This window comes from Lithobates pipiens, unplaced genomic scaffold, assembly GCF_037356315.1.
Source record: "Lithobates pipiens isolate NorthernLeopardFrog02 unplaced genomic scaffold, aLitPip1_a1.2 Scaffold_27, whole genome shotgun sequence".
Lineage (NCBI taxonomy): Eukaryota > Metazoa > Chordata > Amphibia > Anura > Ranidae > Lithobates > Lithobates pipiens.
In genome coordinates, this window is record NW_027507788.1 from 17,871,321 (window position 1) to 17,897,704 (window position 26,384).

At 42.1% G+C, this 26,384-nt stretch overlaps 1 protein-coding gene across 1 annotated transcript; it reads right to left on the bottom strand.

The window, feature by feature from the left end:
- Window positions 1-1,660: 1,660 nt before the first annotated feature.
- LOC143933603 (sialoadhesin-like) lies at window positions 1,661-24,483 on the bottom strand. The gene is made up of 9 exons (XM_077456551.1): window positions 24,363-24,483; window positions 20,152-20,233; window positions 19,716-20,072; window positions 14,035-14,325; window positions 10,848-11,111; window positions 10,516-10,761; window positions 7,858-7,939; window positions 4,549-4,582; window positions 1,661-2,065 (listed from the first exon to the last, which is right to left on the bottom strand). The coding sequence occupies exons 2-9, from the start codon at window positions 20,192-20,194 to the stop codon at window positions 1,985-1,987; spliced, it is 1,398 nt and encodes a 465-aa protein (XP_077312677.1). The 5' UTR covers window positions 20,195-20,233; window positions 24,363-24,483; the 3' UTR covers window positions 1,661-1,984.
- Window positions 24,484-26,384: the final 1,901 nt, after the last annotated feature.

The window sequence follows — 26,384 nt, forward strand, 5'->3', positions numbered from 1 at the left end:
AAGGTTTTAACCCCCTGATTGCCCCTAGAGTTAACCCTTTCACCAGAGATCACCGCATAAGTGTCACTGGTGACGCTGGTTAGCCAGTTACTTATTTAGGTTCCCCGTCAGGTTTTTATATAGCATCAGGGACCCCCATATACTACCTAATAAAGATGTTAACCTCCTGATTGCCCCTAGTTAACCCTTTCACCAATGATCCCCGTATAAGTGTTACGGGTAACTCTGTTTAGTTAGTTTGCTTTTTATAGCATCAGGGCACCCACCATTTTTTACCCAATAAAGGTGTAACCCCCTGATCACCCGGCAGGTGATATCAATTAGGTTTTAGGGTGAGGGTCTGCGTCGTCCCAGGCAGCGCTAGGTTAGTGCCAGTACCGCTAACACCCACGCGCAAAGCATAAACCTCCCGTAGTGGTATAGAATCTGAACAGATCAATATCTGATCTGATCAGATCTATACTAGCGTCCCCAGCAGTTTAGGGTTCCAATAAAATGCATTGTTAGCGGGATCAGCCCAGATACCTGCTACCACCTGCGTTTTGCCCCTCCGCCCAGCCCACCCAAGTGCAGTATCGATCGATCACTGTCACTTACAAAACACTAAACACATAACTGCAGCGTTCACAAAGTCAGGCCTGATCCCTGCGATCGCTAACAGTTTTTTTTGGTAGCGTTTTATATTTAAATCCGGAGGGCGGTGCTTGGTTTTTGGGGTCCTGTACGCGGCTAGGCTCCCAAAAAGTCCCCCACATGTGGTTTCCCCGTACTCGGGAGAAGCAGCAGAATGTATTTTGGGGTGTAATTTCACTTATGCCCTTAGCATGTGTGAGCAATATATCATTTAGTGACAACTTTGTGCAAAAAAAAAAAAGTTTGTAATATTCTTGTCATTTAGTGACAACTTGTGGCAAAATATAAAATATTTCAAGGACTCAACATGCCTCTCAGTAAATAGCTTGGGGTGTCTACTTTCCAAAATGGGGTCATTTGGGGGGGTTTTGTGCTATTTTGGCATTTTATGGCCTTCGAAACTGTGATAGGTAGTGAGGAGTGAAATCAAAAATTTGAACCCTTAGAAATCCTGAAGGCAGTGATTGGTTTTCGGGGTGCCGTACGCAGCTAGACTCCCAAAAAGTCGTACTCAGGAGAAGCAGCAGAATATATTTTGGGGTGCAATTCCACATATAACCATGGCATGTGTGAGCAATATATCATTTAGTGACAACTTTTTGTAAACTTTTTTTTTTTGTGTCATTATTCAATCACTTGGGACAAAAAAAAAAATACATTCAATGGGCTCAACATGCCCCTCAGCAATTTCCTTGGGGTGTCTACTTTCCAAAATGGGGTCATTTGGGGGGGGGGGGGGTTTGTACTGCCCTGCCATTTTAGCACCTCAAGAAATGAGATAGGCAGTCATAAATTAAAAGCTGTGTAAATTCCAGAAAATGTACTCTAGTTTGTAGACGCTATAACTTTTGCGCAAACCAAAAAATATACGCTTATTGACATTTTTTTACTAAAGACATGTGGCTGAATACATTTTGGCCTAAATGTATGACTAAAATTTCGTTTATTCGATTTTTCTTATAACAAAAAGTAAAAAATATCTTTTTTTTTTTCAAAATTTTCGGTCTTTTTCCTTTTATATCGTAAAAAATAAAAATCACAAAGGCAATCAAATACCATCAAAAGAAAGCTCTATTTGTGGGAAGAAAAGGACGCAAATTTAGTTTGGGTACAACATTGCATGACCGCGCAATTACCAGTTAAAGCAGTGCAGTGCGAAATTGTAAAAAGACCTCTGGTCCTTAGGCTGACAATTGGTCCGGGGCTGAAGTGGTTAATGAGCTTGATTTGTTCCATGAGCTCAGGAGTCCTTCTAAGTGCAACTGAAGCATTTGAGTCTATTTGACAAATAGTACAATCTGCGTTATTTGGTGCTCCCGTGTTTTGCTTTGCGTGATTTCAAATACGCTGTTTATTTCAGAGTATCATAAATATCACTTGAAACCTCTGTTTTCACAAGATCCGCATATGTGGCATCTGGTTGTTGCGAATTCTGGGGACAGGAAGATAGAAAGAAACAAAATTAAGCAAAACATGTCAAAGTAGGTTTGACAATACAGAATCAGAGTGGCAAGAGAATGGCGATTATCTATGTACACCCTTGCTTGAAAATCTTCCCATCCAGGCACTTGGCACACCCTGTACTTCCACTTAGTAAGTATGAAATATTAATTGGTAATATTTATTATTTACCTAAATTAAAAACAGTATTTTTAACGAAGGTGGATAAAAATCAATGATTTAAAAAAATATATATAAATATATATATATATTTTTTGCTTTAAATCAGATTTTTTTTTTGATTTTTATCAAATTTATTTTAATAAAATGCTTTTTGGAGTAAAAATCTATCTAAAGATAGTTTCCTACCCAAAGCGGAGTTCCATCCGTTATTGTGTTTATTAAAAGTCAGCAGCTACAAAAAAGTGTAGCTGCTGACTTTTAAAGAGGAAGTAAACCCTGATGAGTTTACTTCCTCTTTCAATCCCTGCAAAGGTAAAGCATAATGGACTACTGTGCATCACATCACATCGCATAGTAGCCCATTATGTGTCACTTACCTGACACAGGAGCCAGCGAAGTCACTGCTGTCCCCTGTAGTTCCGAGCATCCATCTTCTTGGTGGGTCTCCGTGGGTCTCGCTGCTCTGGCGCTGTGATTCGCCGGAGCAGCGATGACGTCACTCCCGCGCATTCCGCGCTCAGTGCGCCTGCGCGCCGCTGTCTATGGCGCATGCGCCGTAGACAGCGGTGCCCGTCTTCGGGCAAATATCTCCTAAACCGTATAGGTTTGGGAGATATTTCTTGGACCTACAGGTAAGTCTTAATCTAGGCTTACCTGTAGGTCAAAGTGGTTTGTAAGGGTTTACAACCACTTTAACCGCTTCAGCCCCAGAAGTTTCTACCCCCTTCCTGACCAGAGCACTTTTTGCGATTCGGCACTGCGTCGCTTCAACTGACAATTGCGCGGTCGTGCGACATGGCACCCAAACAAAATTGACGTCCTTTTTTCCCCACAAATAGAGCTTTCTTTTGGTGGTATTTGATCGGTTTTTATGCACTATAAATAAAAAAAGAGTGACAATTTTGAAAAAAAACATTCTTTTCTTTTTTGCTATAATAAATATCCACCAAAAATATATAAAAACATTTTTTTTTTCCTCAGTTCAGGCCGATATGTGTTCTTCTACATATATTTCTACATATTTTAGTTAAAAAGTTCGCAATAAGTGTATATTGATTGGTTTACGAAAAAGTTATAGTTTTATGGCATTTTTATTATTATTTTTTTTTACTAGTAATGGCTGCGATCTGCAATTTTTATCATGACTGCGACATTATGGCGGAAACATTGGACATGTTTGACACCATTTTGGGGCCATTCTCTTTTATACAGCGATCGGTGATTACTGTGTAAATTACACTGGCAGGGAAGGGGTTAGGGAGTGGTTATAACTGTGTGGGGGATGGGCCTTCAACACACATGACAGCAATCACTGCTTCCGATGACAGGTGAGCAGTAGATCCCTGTCATGTCACAAGGCAGAACGGGGAAATGTCTTGTTTACAAAGGCATCTAGCCATCCTTCCACTCCATGACACGATCGCCGGGACACCAGCGGACATCGAGTCCGTGGGTCCCGCGGGCACAGTCAAGGAGCACGTGGCAGGCGCGTGTCCACAATGCCGCATCTTAAAGGGGATGTACAGGTACGCCCATTTGCCCAGCCGCTGTGCCATTGTGTCGCCGTATATATCGTCATGCGCTGGTCAGCATGATAATAATAATCAGATTTTTGTGCTTTAAATCAGATTTTTTTTTATTTTTATCAAATTTACTTTAATAAAATGGTTTTGGAGTAAAAATCTATCTGAAGATAGTTTTCTATGCAAACCGGAGTTCCAGACGTTTTTTTTTTTTTTGGGGAGGGGGGGATTATTTATTAAAAGTCAGCAGCTACAAAAAGTGTAGCTGCTGACTTTTAATAAACACACACTCACCTGTCCCACGATCCAGCGATGTGGCCACCTAAAGCCTTGCTCCTCCCCCGCCCATCCGCAGCGCCGGCATTACTACTGTGGACACCCAACTGCTTTAAATACTTCTTACCCCCACCTTGCGCATGAGCAGTGCGCGCCGTGAGCGGCCGTGCAATCTTCTGGGACCTGTGACATGTCAGGGGGTAAGAAGTACTTCTCCTTTTGGGTGGAACTCCGCTTTAAGATACATTAATAATTGAGTTTATTTAGCATGAAATGGAGCTCAGTTATGTAGCAGGAGGCACGAGATAAAACAAACTTCAGGACTATTCCTTTATCCTATTGTTTTGCAAATCGATGTACACTACAAACTGTATGATTGAATCAGTTCTGATATCGCTGTTTTACTAACCTGACAGCTTATTATTCTAAATTTTGTTTGCAAATATGAAAGATTCAAATATACTTTCCATTTTGTTTAAATAACTTACAGTACCTCATGTTTTGATGACCTGCGACATGCTTTAGCTCTATAAAAAAATAAAAATAAAAATAAATAGATAAATATATATATATATATATATATATATATATATATAAAATCAACAATATATATAATCATACTGTTTAGCAATAATATTGATATCTCATCATTTGTACACTAAGGCCCGGTTCACACCTGAGCATTTTGGGATCTCAAAAACACATTATAATCATAAAACCCAGGTTCAAGTGCCATTATTTTCGATATCCCCAAAATCGGATTATGGTAAATCGCACTGCCCGAAAGCTTCTTGTCGGAAAAGGAGCAGGAGCTTCTCTTGGGCAACAAGCTTTTTGCGATGTGATTCGTGGCAAATTCACACCGCATTTTAGGTGCCATCGAAAATAACGGCACCTGAACCTGGGTTTTGTGATTGTTTTGTGTTTTGAAATCCCAAAAACACCCCAGGTGTGAACAGGACCTAAGAGGGTAAAAGGAGAAATAAGTTCATACTTCAACCACAAATTCATAAAAGATACATTTAAAATATGATACAGGATTGTGAGCCGCTCTTAAAACCTCAACGTTTGGAAACCTGTTGAAAACATTTTGATATTAATGTGTTTTATTCCTACAAATGGTTTTATATACCGTATTTATCGGCGTATAGCACACGCCGACGTATAACACGCACCCCAAGTTTAGGAGGGAATTTTAAAGAAAAAAACTTTTAGGAGGGAAATTTAAGGAAAAGACTTACATTTAAATGCCCATCAATGCAGCCTTATCAGTGTCCATCTGCAGCCTTACATGTCATTTGCAGCCTTGTCAGTGTCAATCTGCAGCCTTCCATTGCAGCCTTGTCAATCATTTGCAGCCTTGTCAGTTTCTTTTGTAGGCTTTCCGTTTAAAAATGGCGCCGCCGAGATACAGAGCGGATGTCCTGTGTATCTCGGCGGCGCTCAGTAGCTCTCGGCCGTTCTCTGCTATTTTCGGCCACACTCGGCCATTCTCGGCTGTTTTCGGCTATTTTCGGCTGTTCTCGCGGCTTTCGGCCATTTCCGGAAGCCGCCGAGAATGACCGAAAATAGCAGAGAGCGGCCGAAAATAGCCGAAAGCTGCCGAGACTGGCAGAAAAGGCAGAAGAGCTCGCAATCAGCGGGGGATTTGTTGGAGCTGCGGGAATCATAATTTTTTTTGCTTAGAATAAAAAGATCACGATTCTCTCAAGATTCTTGCGGCGTAAACTCTTTCACATTATACAAAAAAATTGGGTTAACTTTACTGGTTAGTTTTTTGTTTTTTTTTATTCATTAAAGTGTAATTTTTTTCCCCAAAAAAGTTGCATTTGAACGACTGCTGCGCAAATACAGTGTGACATAAAATATTGCGACAACCATCATTTTATTTTCTAGGGTCTCTTCTAAAAAAAATTATGAGAGTCCAGCGATGCGGGGGAACGAAGCCCCGCTCGTTCCCCCCTCCACTCGGTGGTGCCGGCATTCTGATTGTGGGCACACGGCTGTGGCTTCACAGCCGGACACCCACTGCGCATGCGTGAGCGCCGTGATTGTCCGCCAGTCACCTGGGACCTGTCATGTGTCCCAGATGACTGACAGGGGGGAGGGGCCGGAGCTGAGCCCTTCCTGCACCGAGGGGAAGTGATGTCACCAGCCCAGGCACTGAAAGAGGCAGACTACGAGGGACCCCCTAGCAACAGGCAGTTAAAACATTTTTTTTTCCAAATGTTTTATTTGTTTTAGAAATTTTAATGATTTTTTTTTTTGTGCAACACCACTTTAAGTTCCACTGCTAAAGAATGTTGTGATTCTTGGCAGACTGCCCGTTTTGTTTTGTTTTTCTCTGCATTGAAAGAATCGGGAAATCCTTTGTCAAGATCGCAACGGGGGAAAAAAAAAAATGCTAAAACGATTATTAACGATTAATCGTGCAGCTCTAATATGTGTACCAAATTAGTTGTTTTCTGTCTCCAATACTTTTCTAGCATATATCCGATTTGTTATGTTATATGATATGAGAAGTTTTGAATAAAAAAAAATTGCAATACACAGATGTCAACTTCCCAAGAAAAAGTAATGTGTATTTATTAGTCTAACTTCCAGCAGACTGGGCTTTGTGTTCTTATGCCGCATACACACGACCGGACTTTCCGGCAGACTAGGTCCAACGGAATCAGTCCGTTAGATCGTGGGTTAATCCGATCGTTTTTCGTTAAAAAAAAAAATCAGACGGACCTAGAAATAGAACATGTTTCAAATCTGTCCGACGGACTCAATTCCTATCGGGAAAACCGTTCATCTGTGTTCTGGTCCGACGGACCAAATACGACGCAAGGGCTGCTATTGGCTACTGGCTATTGAACTTCCTTTTTTAGTTCCAGTCTTATGTCATCACATTCAAAACGAACTGACTTTTGAACAGACTTAGCCCCTGTACACACGGTCGGAGATTTCGACAACCAAATCCGTCTGATTTTGTCCGTCGGATTTTGCCCGTCGAAACTGTTGCATACACACGGTCGGACTAAGTTGTCGAAAAATCCGATCTTTCAGAATGTGATGACGTAATTTCGTTACGATGGGACTACATTCAGGCTGGTAGCCAATAGCTTTGATGTAGGAAATTGATCTGAGCATGCGTGGCACTTGCTCCGATCAAAATTCTCTACACATGATCGGAGTATGTCCGATCGAACCAGTTGGTCGGAAAATATTTCCAACAAGTTGGAAAATTGGGTCCGACGGATATTCCGACGGAATCAGTCTGATGCAGACCACACACAGTCGGATTATCCGACAACGCGGTCCGATAGGACACATTCCGACGGATTCTCCGACCGTGTGTACAAGGGCTTAGTCCGTTCATGGGTGGGCAAGACCGTTGAATAGTTTGAATTGTCCGTTGGAACTCCGCCGAAAGTCCGTCGGACCTAGTCTGCCGGAAAGTCCGGTCGTGTGTACGCGGCATGACTGTAACTTCCCCAGCTACTAAACAACAAAGAACAGCCTTTGAGTCACACTCTATGGACCACCAGAACTGCTGTCTGGGCTGCAGGAGATTGCGAGAGACTACTGTTTCGGTCAGAACTCCTTATATTGCTATCGTTTGCCATTATTTCTTGCAAATATGATTAAGTAAGGTAGAAAAATGTTTGAATGAATACTAGGGACCAACAAAGGCTGCTGTGCTACAAAAATTTTTTCATACATGAAGTCCATTGGTCATGAAGGTGTCTTATGACTAAAACTAGCTTGGACCAAAAAATTCCTGCCGTTACCTTGGGTGACTCGTCTGTCTTACCTTGTGAAAAAGTAGACAATTACAGTCAGAAGGATGACTCCAGCCAAAATCCCCAGTATCAGAAACAAATTAGCTTTTTTATCTATTAGGAATGAAGTTATGAGACCCTTAGTAGGTACAATGAATTCTCATGCACAAATTCTGAGCAATGCTATACAGAAAATAAGACAACAAAGGCAGCCAAGAAGTCAGGGAGCTAGAATAGACATCTGGAGGGTTATTCATGCATTGACGTATCTTTTACATAGTGAAAGGCTCATGTACAAATATAGAGCAACATTACATAAAAAAATAAAAATAAATGTATCCTGGGGCCTATCCTAGCTGTTGGAAATGTGGTAATCTAGAGGCCGGTTTCTGTCATATGATGTGGTCCTGCCCCATAGTACACTCTTTCTGGGTAGAGGTGATGCAATTTATAGCCTTCGTTATTAACAATCCCAATCCCGCTGACTGTACCGGTCTGCTTGCTGGGCCTGGTGGGCTCTTTAACGCACTGAACAGCAACCAAGACCCTCATAGGACTTCTGCTTTTTTTACGCCAGTAAAGCAATATTACTAAAATGGAAACAATCAGAAGCGCCCTCTCTTGGAAAGCCATGGGCCACTCTACAATACCATTATATAAAGCCACATATCACTCCCGTGGGTGTACTGCTAAATTTGACAAAGTGTGGAAGCTATGGCTTGACTTTGCCACCACCAATGCCACCACCAACGCCCTTAGTACCCTAGGTCTAGTACCTGAGTTCCCTCTTGGGAAACTTCACCTCTATCGAAGACAAGTTGCACATTCTCCCTCCATAATTTCTCTAAATGGAGTGGCCGAGCAGCGATGTTCTATTGTTTATTTCTTGTTGGTTCTTTTCTTTTCTGTTTATCTGTCGCTAACAGCTCTATTTTTTAGGCAGTTAACCTGTCGTTAGGTACCATTTTACGTGGTACTTGTTGACCCGGGGAATGCCCCAAGGCTCTGTTTTTGTAAATCTTCTAAAAATAAAGACAGCAAAGGCTAAATAGTCTATTGAAGGTTCAAGGAAAAGGAATCCACAGACATAAGATGATTGCCATCCAGTTACTGCAGTTTTGACTGGATTGGGTGAAGAGTTGACATGTCTACAGACAGCAGGGAACACTTTGTGAGGGAAGAGTTGAAGATGTTTGATTGTGCTACACAACTGAGTAGTGCATGTGCATACATCAAATAATAATTGTCTGACACTTGACTTGTACCCATGCACATAGGTGTGCACAGCCCATTGCATTAGGGTGTGCACCATAAATCTCAAACACACACTACTGGTTTCTCCCTGTGTTTATTCAGAAAGGGAAGGGGTCAGTAAATTACATATTTACTGGTCCCTTCCCCCATTCACACTAAAACATCCCTGCAGAAAAAGCCACCAAGAGAGGAGGGAAGCCAGCAGTGGTGCGGGAAGAAGGGTGGGGGGAGGGCTAGGGCAGTAGGGGAATCTATGCTGCACAGAGTGATTAGGGTGTGCCTGGGCACACCTGGCACACCCTGTGCGCACGCCTATGCCTTCATTTTACACCTATGGCCAGCTAAAAGACCAACCTTAGGCTTCTGTTTTCTAATGGGGCCTCAGCTTGATTTAAAATAAAAATGCAGCTCTGGCTACAATACTCACCCCCTTTCCTGTGCTATTCCCCACAGTTCTTCTCCATCACAAGATTATTTCAGTCTTCCAGATTGAATGAAGTCCATGATCATTCCACCCAGAAGACCGAGGAGACACTGAGTGGAGAACATCATGGGTCTGCCTCCTGAGGAGACATTATCATTGCACCCTACAGTCACTGTTTAATGATGAAGAGATTGGCAGTGACATCGTTATTTCAGTACTGCTGTCTGTTTCATTGAAGACCAACAACTGCTGGAACATAGGCCAAGAGGAAGACCTTTTGACTCAAGCAACCAGCCTAAATACATATATAAATGTAAGTAGATATATAAAAAAAAAAAAACAGGAAAATCTTGTCATTGGTGTCAATTCTTGCTGTGCATAGCCAACTAAATACGCATGGTTGTAGTATTTACTCTGCTATGGATAGTGACCCTGTCTTTGGCTAGTGTTCTATGGTACTAAGCCTAGGCTAAACAGGTGACTTTTATTTCAGAATAGAATTGCTAGTATGAACCCTTATGCCCTGTACACACGATAGGATTTTCCGACAACAAAATCCATGTTTTTTTTGGATGTTGGCGCAAACTTGTCTTGCATACACACGGTCACACAAATCTTGCCGGAAATTCCGAACGTCAAGAACACGGTGATGTACAACACGTACTATGAGCCGAGGAAAATAACGTTCAATAGCCAGTGCAGTTCTTCTGCTTGATTCCGAGCATGCGTGGAACTTTGTGCGTCGGAATTGTGTACACACGATCGGAATTTACGAGAACGGATTTTGTTGTTGGAAAATTTGCGATCCAGCTCTCAAATTTTGTGTGTGTCGGAAATTCCGATGGAAAAAGTCTGATGGAGCCTACACCCATGGAACATTTTCCATCTGAAAAGCTTATCGTGTGTACGGGGCATTAGGGAAAACATATATTTTTATGCAGGTAGGGACAAAAATATCTTCTTGGAAAAACTAAATAGGAATATACAAGAAAAAATTGACTTTATGTCTGACCTCTAACATCCATTTCTGCGGAGGTGGAGCTTCCAGCTGTGTTGTGAGCAATGCAGGAGTATGAGCCAGATTTATCTTCATTGCTGTCTAATACCAGGATCTGTTTGGTTTTATTTAATAGGATATTTCCATCCTTCCTCCAGGTGTAATGAGTCACATTGGGGCTGCTACTCATAAAAGTGCACTTTAGCTCAGTGGCTCCCTCTGTTGGGTGAAGCACAACTACTTGAGCTTCATTAGCAGCATCTACAAAATATAGAAAATGTGCTGTAAAATAATATATTATGATCTAACGAGTTATCTCTATACCTGCTGAGTTATGATATACATACATTGCACATGGATCTCTGTTGGTGGGGATTCTCCACTCCCAACAGTATTTATTGCAGTACAAGAATAGGGTTCCGTGTCTTTGCCGACATTCCGTACTGTGATCTTCTGATCTTGAGAGCTTAATTTAATTTTGCTATTCCCACGGTACCATTCATATGTGTGTGGAGGAGGGTTAGATCTGCTGGAGCACGTCAAAACCACATCACTACCTTCCAAAATCTCTTCAACTTTGGGTAAACTGACCGTCACATCTTTTGGTGGATCTGGTGAAGAATAACATATTTTTTGCTTAAAGGGCAATTTCACTTGAACCTAGTATTTCTCTTTTCTTTCTTGTTGACATGTTAACTTCCTGTATCTCTCAGTACCTTAACTCCTTGACCTTCAGAAGATTTACCCCCCCCCCCCATTCATGACCAGGCCATTTGCAGGATCTCGTATACACACAGTATCTCACAAAAGTGAGTACACCCCTCACATTTTTGTAAATATTTTCTTCTATCTTTTCATGTGACAACACTGATGAAATGACACTTTGCTACAATGTAAAGTAGTGAGTGTACAGCTTGTATAATGGTGTAAATTTGCCGTCCCCTCAAAATAACTCAACACAGCCATTAATGTCTAAACCGCTGGCAACAAAAGTGTGTACACCCCTAAGTGAAAATGTCCAAAGTAAAAAACATACCAAGCTCCACTCTAAAAAAAATTGTTCTGAAGATTCTTTGGGGTGATTGATGTGTGTATCCACCGAATGGGCCACCCTATGTGTGATGAGTTTTTACTAGTAATAGCGGTGATCAGCAATTTTTAGCGGGGCTGTGACATTACGGTGGACAGATCAGACACTTTTTACACTTTTTTAGGACCAGTGACATTATTACAGTGCTAAAAATATGCACTGATCACTGTACAATTTACAGGCATGGAGGGGGTTAGCATCAGGGACAATCAAAGGGTTAATTGTGTTCCCTGGGTGTGTTTACTAACTGTATGGGGGACTGTCTGACAGGGACAACACAGAGATCTGTCTTTGTGCATAGCAGGAAGACAAGATTTCAGTTTGATCCCTTGTCAGAACGGAGACCTTGTTTATTTTGGCAGATCCCCCTGCTGGTCAATCGGCAGGTGCGCCCTCACACGCTAGTACACGAATCAACATACACCTATGGCGATTCATGCAGCCGAGCCACCTTGCTGCTGTATAACTGCGGCGGGTGGTCTACAAGTGGTTAACCACTTTAAGACCGGGCCTATTTTTTAAACTTGCAGCGGTCTTACAAGCACACTTTTTTGGGAAAAAATTCACTTTTTTGCATTAAAAAATAAGACAACAGTAAAGTTAGCCCAAATTTTTTTATATTGTGAAAAATTATGTTACACCGAGTAAATTGATACCCAACATGTCACGGTTCAAAGTTGCGCTCGCTCGTGTAATGGCAACAAAATGTTACCCTTAAAAATTTCCACATGCATTGTTTAAAAAATTCTACAGGTTGCATGTTTTGAGTTACAGAGGAGGTCTGGGGCTAGAATTATCGCTCTCCCTCTACCGATGGCGGCAATACCTTTTTAGGCACTTGGGAATGCCCTACAAATATACATTGTTTTAGAAATGTCATATGTCCTTTACACATAATGTAAATTTTTGCTCATACTGCTTTATAACTCAGCCAATATTGTATTCTTAGGTTACTACAATACTTTTGTTGTATTCATGCTATTCTAAGGCCCTGGCGAAGCAGGGTTTCCCGTGAAACGCTTAGGCCATATATTGGATCTATCGCACCAGGATCAGCACATCCTGAACCAAAATCACAGTAACTGTATTTTTACAACTGTAACATGCTCTTAATTAATAGATGAAAAATAAAGTTTAATTACATATTTTAAACCTGTGGTATATATTTTTATTCAAACCCTACCCATCTCACCTTTACCCTTGATTTTGTATCTTTTTGGGATGGTACCTATGTAGTAGGGTTATAATTGTTCCACACTCACCCCTACCTTTGTGCAACACTGATTGTATTTCATTTAAAAAACGTGCAGCTGCAAATAGGTGGGTAGGAAGGAGGGTGGGTGATGCAGAGTATGTGCTAATGAGGTCAGCTGCTCAACTCCTTCCTGTGTCATGACCTAAAGTCTGCCCAGGAAGTAATGCAGAACTAATGAATACATATTTGGAAACATCCATGAAGACAGTAAGGTAAGTGTGTGTACAATAAATGGAAAGCTTTGATATATTTTTTTTTTTTTGCTAATCATACTTACCTCGATGGATGGAGCATAGGTCCTTTGCTGCATCTGTCCCCCAGCGTCTCTGCACTGAGACCAAACATCGCTGAAGGCTCGGTTCTCACTCCTCCCCGAGCAGAGCTCCTGGTCTGCTTCCCTATGCTCATCGGAGCGACGAGCTGTGGAGGGGCGGGGAGAGGCCGTCTCAGCGGCTCGCTGAGAAGCTAAGTCTGCCATCAATCAAGGCAGCTGGCGGATCCAGATTTGGGAAGTCAGGATGATGCGGTGGCTTGACTGATGGCAGTGACGTCAGCGGCGATAGGGGACTTCAGACAGATCTCCACTGAAAACGGGTCACAGGAGTGGAAAAAGCCCAGCTTAAAAAGCTCAGGCTGGACTCCTTTAATGATATATTATAGTTAGTAGTTAGTTAGTAAGGTTGAATAAAGACATCAGTCCATCCAGTTCAACCTGAGTGAGGTGTCTACAATTGTCCCTATCCCTGTACATTCACATTGGTCCCTACTCTCAAGGTAGGTATTGGTTCATAGGGGAGCTGGAATTTAGAAAAAAAAAAAAAAAAAAGAACAAAAGGTGAACTTATCTTTTCATTTTTAATCTGATCCTAACATTAACATTTGTTCTTAACCTTTACTCCTCTTATTTTATTATTATCATTATTTTTTTTTATTATACCCTATCACTGAACCCATAGCACTAAGTGCCATATTTATAAAGGAGTGAATCCGACATTCACTAAACATTCCCTGCTGGCAAACCTTCTAGGTGTGTGTGTTGTGGATGACAGTAATTACTTGACCAGTGCCCCTAAATAACCCTTTAAAATCTGCTTTTATGAGTTTTTTTTGCTGAAAGTATGGGGCTCAAAGGTGTGGGGTTCAATAACTGGGAAATTTATGCAAAATTTGAATTGCCTGTAATACATACATCTGATGTTCAGTGTTCCTGCCTCGTGTGATGTTCTCCCATTATGATAAGTTGCTGTGCACTGAATTTCTGTTTTGTCATCTTCATATGAAGGAATATATCTGATTGTTAATATTTCTCTCCAGTTTCCTCCAGATAGATCTTCAGATCGTCCCCCGGTTTGTCCAGCTTTGTTCCACCTTAGAGAAGGTGGACTGGAGCCACATGTGTGCTCTACAGAGCATGCAACTATTTCAGGACGTCCTTCAACCATTTCTCCTTTTGCAATAATTACCGATATGTCTGGAATATCTGAAAAATGTTAATGGTTAAGTTCATGAAGTGAGGTTATAACTTTCAGTTCGGATTCTTCAAAGTAAAAGAAAGTAACCTGCAAAAAAGTTGGAGCTCCTGACTTTCCCACTTACTTACCGATTCCTGGTTATACTATTCCTCCACGTCTTCTTCGGCCTTCCTTAATATCATTTTAATTGTTTTTGAATACATTGGGCTCAATTCACAAAGCTAACACACCTAGATAAATAGACTTATTTTCAAAAAAGGGAAAGTTATTTTTATTTATTTATTTAGTTTATTTTATTTATTAGTTATTTTTAGTTGAAGAAAATGATAGTCACACATCTCAAAATAGGGAAACTCAGATTAGGGTTAGAGGTTTATGAACTAAATCTATTACATATTTTTATTACGTTTTCTTGCTTGACAGCACTCCCCATAACACAAAAAAGTGTGAAATGTCTCGGGATAGAACAACTGTGCAAGCGTTCTATATGGAGGATTCATTATTATTATTATTATTATTCAGGATTTATATAGCGCCAACAGTTTGATTCATTAAAGAACAGTACAACAACTACTTGGAGATCAGGCTTTTTCTGGCACATTTTGTTTCCATGTAACAGTCAGGTTTTTGTTTTTGCTAGGAAATTACTTAGAACCCCCAAACATTATAAATTTTTAAAGCACATACCCTAGAGCAGCCTTTCACAACCTTTTCAACACAGAGGAACCCTTGAAATAGTTCTCCGGTTTCAGGGAACCCCTTCTAAAAATTAGAAATCTACAACTCATGATACATTAGTGTGATGGTCAGTGGGAAGAACGGTCCTTACATTTGTGGTCATTGGGAAGAATTACCCCCTTACAGATATCAGGAAAGATCAATGGGAACTTATCTGAGAGGCAGAAATTGCCCAATGCTGAAAGAACCCCTAGCAACCTCTGGAGTAACCCTGGTTGAGAATCACTGCCCTAGAGAATAATGATGGGTTTTGCAATTTTTTATGTCACGTGGTATTTGCATAGCGGTTTTTCAAACGCAGTTGTTTGTGATAAAATACACTTTAATTTTAATGTAAAAAAACACAATAAACAACCCAATTTTTTTGTAAAATATAAAAGATGATGTTACGGTGAGTTAATAGATACCAAACGTGTAACACTTTAAAATTGTGCACGCCCATGCAGCAAGGAAAAACAAGTAAATATTACTATCTACAGGTAATGCTTTAAAAGCCTTTACAGGTTACCACTTTAGATTTACTGAGGAAGTCTGGGACTAGAATTACTGCTCATGATCTGAAGTTTATGGTGATACCTCACATGGGTGGGATAATCATTGTTTGGATGCATGCTTAACTGACGCATGTGTTCTCTTTTGCACATGAACACAGGGGGGGGGGGGCACTTTAATTTTATTTTCTTTATTTTAATTATGATTTTCTTTTATTTTTACACCGTTGCTTTAATTTTTAATTTTTATTTTTTGATTACTTTTATTGCTGTCACAAGGAATGTAAACATCCTTGTAACAGCAATAAGCATGTGACAGGTACTCTTTATGGAGGAATCTAGGGTCAATAAGACCCCAAATCCCCCCTCTGCACTTAAGATCATTAAAAACACCAAGATCCGTGTTTTTGAATGCTTTTGATTTTTTGAAAAATGGCGCCGATGACATCTGGGTAACCTGGGCGTGATGTCAGGTCATTGCTTCCAGGTTACCATGGCCGAGACCCTATCAAAGCTGATCCTGGCTTGGCTTTGTTTGAGTGTGTCTGACTAGCCGGGCGGATGCATCGGCTGGTAGGTTGGGTCTCCCGGTGGGACAGGAGAGCCCAAGCAAACTGCGGAAGGTGATGGGGGGGGGTCGTAATCAAGTGACTAGTTAGTAGCTCCGATTGCTATTACAAGAGAGACGTCCACGGGTGTTCTGGCATCATATAGTGCGGGGCAGAAGAATTTTCGGAAAATCTCCAAAGATGAATGGCGCCTGCGCCGTGAGTGGAGGTGGTAGCCCCACCATCCAAGCGGACATAGGGTTGTGAATATTAGAGGGCCGCTCGCCACGCTTCGGGCTCAGCCTCGCTGCGCTCAGCTCTTTTATATTCCTACTCTATGTCCACTTGGATGGTGGGGCTAGAACCTGGACTCACGGCACAGGCGCCGTTCATCCTCGGCTATTTTCGGAATCTGTGTGTGCTGTGTACTGTGCATGCGCAGTACACAGCGGACACTATCCGATGGGGGACTGTATGTGATAGGACAACGGCTCTAAAAAGCCTGCAGCTGCAATATCATCCCGGTACAACAAACTGTGGGTAAAGCATTGGGTATATGGGATTGTATGATATTTTTTATTTTATTTTTTTATGGTTGAACTAGATGGACTGTATTTTTTTTTTTCCCAATAAATGTTTATTGATTTTTACACAATACTATTTATGCATTCAAACAACGGAACTTGCGCATTACATTGTATGTATAGTGATATGGTAAAAGTTACCTAACAGAGTTTCTAAATACAGGGTTCAGAATTAAGTAAACAAACGACAGGGTAGCCATTAGTGATGCATATGAATATAGTAACATAGGTAATAAAACCTGGGGGGGAGGAGAGAGGGGTAAGATACGGGGGTGGAGGACCTCACTAACTATGTAACTATGTAACCTCTTGAAGACTGATGACGTACCAGGTACAGTTTTTACCAAAGGTGCAGTTGTCTTTTAAGTTCCCGCAGTATTTTGGAAGGGTGATGTTAGGCTTCCATTGTACACTATAGAACATTGAATATCCACTCTAACTAAGCCAACCCCTAAAACATTACCTACACCTACTTTGCGTAGAGTCACTGCAAAGCTGTTAAGTTGTGTAAGAATTTTGGACCACTTATGGTGATATTCTAAGATGTTGAATACCAACGAAACCGGTTAAGCTGGCCATGCAGGGCAACATCTGATTGTACAATTTCATTTAGATTTTCCATCAATATCATAATGCCAGGAAAGGATTGCATAGTCAGGTCAGCAGGGCAACGCCAGGGACCGATGCCATCCAAGGAGGCCATTTTTCCTGCCCTGATAACCCCTCCTTGGCAAAGATGGCTACTTTGTGGGCATTCGCATACACACAGGCAGTCATTTTAGTGACACAGAGCGTTTTAAAAGTGCAAGCTCAGTGTCGCTGAGTAAAGATATCTTCTCTTGGATGAAAGAACGGCAGTACTGGGCTTATTGATGCTGAGCTGCACTGCTCCCAGGCTTCATATCGCTGAAGAACCTCAGGCTCTGCTCCTGCCTATGGGACAGATGTAGTGCCTGGGCAAGGAGCTCAGTAATTCTGAGTCTGTGATTTTATCACGTTCAGTATTACTGAGGTGCTCTGAGTACGGAGTATATAGACATTGAGGCTCGTTGTCAACCTCACCGTGACACCATGATGTGCGGGTTAGCCATCTCAATTGGCCTCATTGGTGGCACAGCTCTGCTGGTAATCGTTCTGTTACAGCTCTCTTCCCATTTGTCTGGGGAGGGGGTGGGGGTCCAAAATTCCAATACACCTGCAATAATTACTGTTTGTGCCCCCAATATAGAGATGTGATCACGTTGTGTGCTTATGACCACTTCAGTGGCCACAGAAACTGCAATAAAGTTCCATCAAAGGTTCTAACAATATAGCTGAAAGAATGTCTGTGTTCAAAGCCAAATAGCTTACATACAGTATCTCACGAAAGTGAGTACACCCCTCACATTTTTGTAAATATTTTATTCTATCTTTTCATGTGACAACACTGAAGAAATGACACTTTGCTCCAATGTAAAGTAGTGAGTGTACAGCTTGTATAACAGTGTAAATTTTCTGTCCCCTCAAAATAACTCAACACACAGCCATTAATGTCTAAACCGCTGGCAACAAAAGTGAGTACACCCCTAAGTGAAAATGTCCAAATTGGGCCCAATTAGCCATTTTCATTCCCTGTGTGTCATGTGACTCATTCATTTCACAAAGTCTCAGGTGTGTTAAATTTGGTGTTATCACTCTCACTCTCTCATATTGGTCACTGGAAGATCAACATGGCACCTCATGGCAAAGATCTCTCTGAGGATCTGAAAAAAAGAATTGTTGCTCTACATAAAGATGGCCTAGGCTATGAGAAGTTTGCCAAGACCCCGAAACTGAGCTGCAGCATGGTGGCCAAGACCATACCGCGGTTTAACAGGACAAGTTCCACTCAGAACAGGCCTCGCCATGGTCGACCAAAGAAGTGCAGAGTGCACGTGCTCAGCATTATATCCAGAGGTTGTCCAGAAGTTGAAGGGGTGGGGGGGTCGGCCTGTCAGTGCTCAGACCATAAGCCGCACACTGCATCAAATTGGTCTACATGGCTGTCTTTCCAGAAGGAAGCCTCTTATAAAGATGATGCACAAGAAATCCTGCAAACAGTTTGCTTAAGACAAGCAGACTAAGGACATGGATTACTGGAACCATGTCCTGTGGTCTGATGAGACCAAGATAAAATTATTTGGTTCAGATGGTGACAAGCCTGTATGGCGGCAACCAGGTGAGGAGCACAAAGACAAGTGTGTCTTGTCTACACTGAAGCATGGTGGTGGGAGTGTGATGGTCTGGGGCTGAATGAGTGCTGCCGGCACTGGGGAGCTACAGTTCAATATGGGGAATGCCAACATGTACTGTGACATAATAAAGCAGAGCATGTCCCACTCCCCTCGGAGACTGGGCCGCAGGGCAGTATTCCAACATGATAACGACCCCAAACACACCTCCAAAACTACTACTGCCTTGCTAAAGAAGCTGAGGGTAAAGGTGAGGGACTGGCCAAGCATGTCTCCAGACCTAAACCCTATTGGGCATCTGTGGGGCATCCTCAAACGGAAGATGGAGGAGCACAAAGTCTCCAACATCCACCAGCTCTGTGATGTCATCATGGGGGAGGGGAAGAGGACTCCAGTGGCAACATGTGAAGTTCTGGTGACCTCCATGCTCAAGAGGGTGAAGGCAGTGCTGGAAAATAATGGTGGCCACACAAAATATTGACACTTTGGGCCCAATTTGGACATTTTGACTTCAGGGGTGTACTGACTTTTGTTACCAACGATTTAGACATTAATGGCTGTGTGTTGAGTTATTTTGAGGGGACAGCAAATTTACACTGTTATACAAGCTGTACACTCACTACTTTACATTGTACCCAAGTGTCATTGCTTCAGTGTTGTCATATGAAAAGATAGAAGAAAATATTTACAAACATTTGAGGTGTGTACTTACTTTTGTGAGATACTGTGTATAACAACTAGTATAACATATGACAACCTACAGTCCCACACCCTGATCTGTGCTGCTATAGGCAGCCTGCCCACTACCTCCATAAATAAATGTTTACCTGTGACATGAAGCTGTAGAGTGCTCCCATCTTTTTGTGCCCAGGCAATAGTGTCCTGATCTTCCGCTATTCCTGGATAAAAGGATTGATCACCATCATCTCTTCTCACAGGGTCTATCCTCAGTGAACAGCTATTCCTCCCAGGTACTAGTGAGGTTCTGTCATTGTAATTCCTTAATACTGAAGAGCTTCTTCGACTGTTAAAAATCTGAGGATATCCTCTTCTTTGATATAAATACCAAACAGTACTGGATGTCGTAGATCCCACATGAGGGAGGAACGTACAGGGGATCTCCACACAGGATCCAATCAAACCAACAATTTCTCTAGGGAACTCCCACCTCTGACACACAAGTCCTGGCCGAAGACATGAAGAAATATGTTATTGATTTTTGTTATAGTTATCAGGTTTCCTCAGAATAGGAATCTACTTTACCTTGAAAAAGGTTGAGAAGCAGAATCTTCTTTGTGACACTCATCCTGTTCTGGTCAGTGACAACGTTCAATCACGGGTCCAACTGTAAAATATGTATATATAGTACACTTTAATGTGGCTTTAAAAAAGACCAAGAGGGTTTGCAAAGATTAAATTAAAATGGAAAATAAAGGCAGCAAATACTTACCTTCCCCTCAACGTTCCCGTCCCTCGCCAGTGCCGGCCTCTTCTTTAGTGTGCCTGTTTTTGGCCATCTTCATTGGCTGATGCGGGATGACGTCACTCCTGTGCATGCACAGAGGACCGGCATCCCAGCACACAAGGAACGGGTCGGCCGCTGTAAGCTGAGGTGCCCATGTGGAGGATCACCAACAACAAGCAGCTACGCATATTTAACTGCAGAAGAGGCATTGCATGTGTCTTTTGCAATAAAAAACCTGCCTGATTCCAGTGAATAACAGCAGAACTTGACTTCCACTATAATTCCTTTATTTAGGTTCCTATCCAAGAGTTTGTTTTTAATGCCAGAGCTTTAAAACAAATAAGTAAGGTACTATAAAGTCATTTATACTCCACGGCACTGTGTTCACATGAAATTGATAGGGATTTTGTATATATACTTTTAGGTTAAAGGCTTAGAAATGAAATATTTTTTGGCAGGTAAGTGTTGGGGAGTAAGGATTGGTCTCAAGGCCTGAGCATTGTCACATAAGTAGGGGTCACATGCTTACCTATTACCTGTAGCACTGGATGTTTTGTATCGGCTGAGGTAGAGGAAGGTCTGGCATGGGATTGCTGCAGTTAAGTATCAGTAGAACAGGATGGGGGGTTAGGGGAGGGTTCACCAACTAAAATGTTAAAGTGTATGTAGGGGGCAAAAAAATAAAAAAATAATTTGCATATCTCCCCACATTCCCTATGTACTACTCAAAGAGGAGGAAGTCTAAGCCCTTATACACACGGTCGCACATTCTGACAACCAAATCCGTTGGATTTTGTCCGACGGATCTTGTCCGAAACTGTTGCATACACACGGTCGGGCAAAGTTGTCGGAAAATTCGATTGTACATAACGTGATGACGTTATTTCGTTACGATGGGACTACGTTCAGGCTCGTAGCCAATAGCTTTGGTCTAGGAATTTGATCTGAGCATGCGTGGCACTTTGTCCATCGGAGTAGGCTACACATGATCGGAGTATGTCCGATCGGAGCATTTTGTCGGAAAATTTTACGGACAAGTAGGAAAACTTGGTCCGTCGGGTACTCCGACGGTAGCAGTCCGATGCAGACCACACACAGTCGGATTATCTGACAAAACGGTCCGGTAGGACACATTCCGTCGGAATCTCCGACCGTGTGTACAAGGGCTAAGAGAGCGAGGAATAAAGTAAGTATATTACCTTACAAGAAAAAGAACTGCTGCTCCAGGTGTGTAGAGATGAGGCAGATTGGAGTATCTTGCAGAGTGCTAGCCCCGGCCCGCCTCCATGGGAAACTTGGAAAGAAGAAAGAAATGGCTGCACATCCACAACTTCCAATTGCCTTTTTTTTCACAAATATGACACCAAACTGTGGTCACGTAGACGCGTTTCACACATACATCTTGTGCTTAATCATTGTAATGATTAAGCACAAGATGTATGTGTGAAACACGTCTACATAACCACAGTTTGGTGTCTTTGGTGTTATCTTTGTGAAACAAAATAAAAGACAATCAGAAGTGGCGGATGTGCAGACATTTCTTTCTTCTTTCCAAGTATATTTCCTTGATCATCCTCTAGGCAAAACAAACAATTAACCTTTGTAGTGGGGGAGGGGAACTCACTGCAAAGGTAACTCTTTCATAGAAGCAAAATGGAAACTCACTGAAGCTCTACTGCTGCGTTGAAAATGAATGTGAGTACACTCCTAAGTGAAGATGTCCAAATTGGGCACAAAGTGTCAATATTTTGTGTGACCACCTTTAACTTAACCCTCTTGGGCATGGAGGTCACCAGAGCTTCACAGGTTGCTACTGGAGTCCTCTTCCCCTCCTCCATGATGACATCACAGAGCTGGTGGATGTTGGAGACCTTGCGCTCCTCCACCTTCAATTTGAGGATGTCCTACAGATGATCAATAGGGTTTAGGTCTGGAGACATGCTTGACCAGTCCATCACCTTTACCCTCAGCTTCTTTAGCAAGGCAGTTGTTGTCCTGGAGGGGACGTCATCATGTTGGAATACTGCCCTGCGGCCCAGTCTCTGAAGGGAGGGGATCATGCTCTGCTTCAGTATGTCACAGTACATGTTGGCATTCATGGTTCCCTCAATGAACTGTAGCTCCCCAGTGCTGGCAGCACTCATACAGCCCCAGACCACGACACTCCCACCACCATGCTTGACTCCCATCAGACACACTTGTCTTTGTACTCCTCACCTTGTTGCCACCACACATGCTTGATACCATCTGAACCAGTGTGCAGCGTATGGTCTGAGCACTGACAGGCTGACCCCCCACCCCTTCCACCTCTACAGCAATGCTGGCAGCACTCATATGTCTATTTCCCAAAGACAACCTCTGGATATGACTCTGAGCACTTGCACTCAACTTCTTTGCTCGACCATGGTGAGGCCTGTTCTGAGTGGAACCTGTCCTGTTAAACTGCAGTATGGTCTTGGCCACCGTGCTGCAGCTCTGTTTCAGGGTCTTGGCAATCTTCTTATAGCTTAGGCCATCTTTATGTAGAGCAACATTTCTTTTTTTTTCAGATCCTCAGAGAGATCTTTGCCATGAGGTGCCATGTTGAACTTCCAGTGACCAGTATGAGAGAGCGAGAGCGATAACACCAATTTTAACACACCTGCTCCCCATTCACACCTGAGACCTTGTAACACTAACGTGTCACATAACACCGGGGAGGGGAAATGGCTAATTGGGCCCAATTTGGAAATTTTCACTTAGAGGTGTACTCACTTTTGTTGCCAGCAGTTTAGACATTAATGGCTGTGTGTTGAGTTATTTTGAGGGGACAGCAAATTTACACTGTTACATTTACACTGTTATACAAGCTGTGCACTCACTACTTTACATTGTAGACAAAGTGTAATTTCTTCAGTGTTGTCACATGAAAAGATAGAATAAAATATTTACAAAAAATGTGAGGGGTGTACTCACTTTTTGTGAGATACTGTATTCCTGCACATGTACCCGCAGTCAAACTGCACTGCTCCTTAGCAGACGCACAGGGCTGCCATTCACTCTCTAAGGCACCCCCACGCGTCTGAAACCGCAGCTCGTTTTTGGTTGCGGGAAATTGGGGGCGCAAAAGTACCATGTGATTTCCCTTGTTAAGTAAGAAAGAATAAAATATTTACAAAAATGTGAGGGGTGTACTCACTTTTGTAAGATACTGTAGCTGTTTGCCTGGAGTTCAGCTTCAACACATCAATACCAAGTCATTAATGAAATAACACTATTTAGGAGGGTTGTGCTTTTATGAATTCCCCGTATACAATACAGGCATGCAGTACAATACAGTACTTACTTTTAAGTACACAATGGGGTTTATTTACTAAAGCTGGAAAGTGCAAAATCAGGATCACTTCTGCATAGAAACCAATCAGCTTCCAGGTTTTATAACCAAAGTTTAATTGAACAAGCTGGGGTTATAAGCACATTGGTTTCTATGCAGAATGGAGCCTGATTTTGCACTTTACAGCTTTAGTAAATAAACCCCATCGTGTACTTAAAAGTGGGGTATGCCTGTAATAATAAATAAAGAAAACTCTGCGGGAGATTTACTAAAACTGGAGCACACAGAATCTGCTGCAGCTCTGCATGGTAACCAATCAGCTTCCAAGTTAGAAGCTGATTGATTATTATGCAGCGGTGCAACCGATTCTGTGTGCTCCAGTTTTAGTAAATCTCCCTCTCTCTTCTGGAGGATATTAGAGATCTTGCGCTCCTCCACCTTTCATTTGAGGATGTCCCACAGATGCTCAATAGGGTTTAGGTCTGGAGACTCTTCTTTATTTCTGGTCTTTGTACAGCTGTGACTGATTAGAAAATGTTAAAAAACATCAGCTTTTACTATACAACAACATAAAGTAAGAGTATTGAACATATGACAAAGACAGAATGGAAAAAAAAAAGACAATATAGTAATAACATTCTCATTGTGTTGTCATTCTATATTTTTGCAGTTTACCATTTTCTATGAGTTACTTACTTGCTCGGCTCGTCTACTCCTGTGGATGTTAGGTTTCAGAAATGAGAAGTACGGACTGGAATTACAGACGAGACATAAGTGCAGATCGTGCAACTTGCAGAAGTTACGGCTTGCTGGTATTTCCTGAAGTGAGAAACTTCCTGTTGTAAATCAAGATTGGTCAGTATTCCTTTATTTATTTTAAATGTTTACGTTTTCGATCTGTTATTACCGTATTTATCGGGGTATAACACGCACCGGCGTATAACACGCACCCAAAGTTTAGAAGGGCATTTTAAGGAAAAAAGTTTTAGGAGGGAAGTTTAAGGGAAAAAAAAACTTACATTTAAATGCCCGTCAATGCAGCCTTATCAGTGTGCATCTGCAGCCTTGTCCATCATTGCAGAATGATCAGCATCATTTGCAGCTTGCCCAGCGCTGTTTGCAGCCCTGCAGAGTGTCATTTGCAGCTTACCCAGCGCTGTTTGCAGCCCTGCAGAGTGTCATTTGCAGCTTGCCCAGCGCTGTTTGCAGCCCTGCAGAGTGTCATTTGCAGCTTGCCAGTGTCATTTGCAGCTTGCCCAGTGCCGTTTGCAGCCTTGCCAGTGCCATTTGCAGCTTGCAGAGTGTCATTTGCAGCTTGCCAGTGTCATTTGCAGCTTGCCAGTGTCATTTGCAGCTTGCCCATTGCCGTTTGCAGCCTTGCCCATGTTTCAATTTCCCGCCGCCGAGACAGACCGAGCGAGCGCCGCCGAAAAAGACCGAGCGAGCGTCGCCGAAAAAGACAGAGCCGACTGCTCGGCTCCGCTCGAAGTCCCGCCTCCCTGCTGTTTCTGGAGCGAGAGCTGCCGAAAAAGACCAAACCGACTGTACTGTGTATTCGGCTTGGCTCCGCTCGCAGCCCGGGCCGAGTACACAGTACAGTCGGCTTGGTCTTTTTCGGCAGCGCTCGCTCCATAAACAGCAGGGAGTCGGGACTACGAGCGGAGCCGAGCAGTCGGCTCGGTCTTGTTCGGCGGCACTCGGCATTTTTCGGTGGCGCTCAGTATTTTAGACCCACAGACAGTGGGGATCGGCATATAACACGCACCCACGACTTTCCCCCGATTTTAAGGGGGAAAAAGTGCATGTTATACGCCGATAAATACGGTACGTATATTTTTATTTTTTACTTGATTAGCATTGCACATTTTTCATATGCATTGTGTATAATAAACAATTGCCTTTTCACCATTTTTATATCCTTAGTTGCAAATTGGTACAGCTAAACTCCTGCAGCCACGTTTTGTCTATGTGCACTGCAGTGATGGCTCCATGGCATTTCTCAGGGTTGGTTTCCAAATGTTGACAGTGGCTTATGCATGCATAATGTGCGCTCAAATGGCCTTATAGTTTGAAGCTCATGTTAAAGAGTGATAAGAGAGGAGAACTGGAAAAAAATGGGGACAAAGTGGATCTACACTACAATAAGAAGTGCCTGAACAAGGACTTCAAATTGCAGGATGATCAGGTATTACCTTAACCTCCCCGGCGGTATGATTATTTCGGATTTTAGGTGCTAAAAGCGGTACAATTATTTTGCATGAAAATTTGGCGTTTTATATGGTAGTCCTGTAATTCTGAGGAATAACTCACTTAAATCTGTCCAAACCAGAGTCTAGCAGACATCCCGGGTATGATAAAGTTTGAAAAATGAAATCATAAATTATAATATAATAAATAACTCTAAATAATTATACCAAATAATAATATAACAATAATAAAAATGATTCAATAATGAAATCAAATCAAAAACACTGAAATTTGATCAGTTGCAGAATTGTCACTGTCATTACTTTTCAGTATTTGATGACGGATCTCCCCACAAATCGATATCACTCAATTCTGCGAGTGATTCCAATTTATTATCGCTGTTTTCTAGCTGGTCTAAAACCATTTTTGATGTAAAGGGACGGTTTTGGTTGCTATGGACAATCTCCAGTTTCCAGGCAGAAAGAACAGTTTTTATAAGATAAAACTACATGCAGGACACTGGGCAGACCA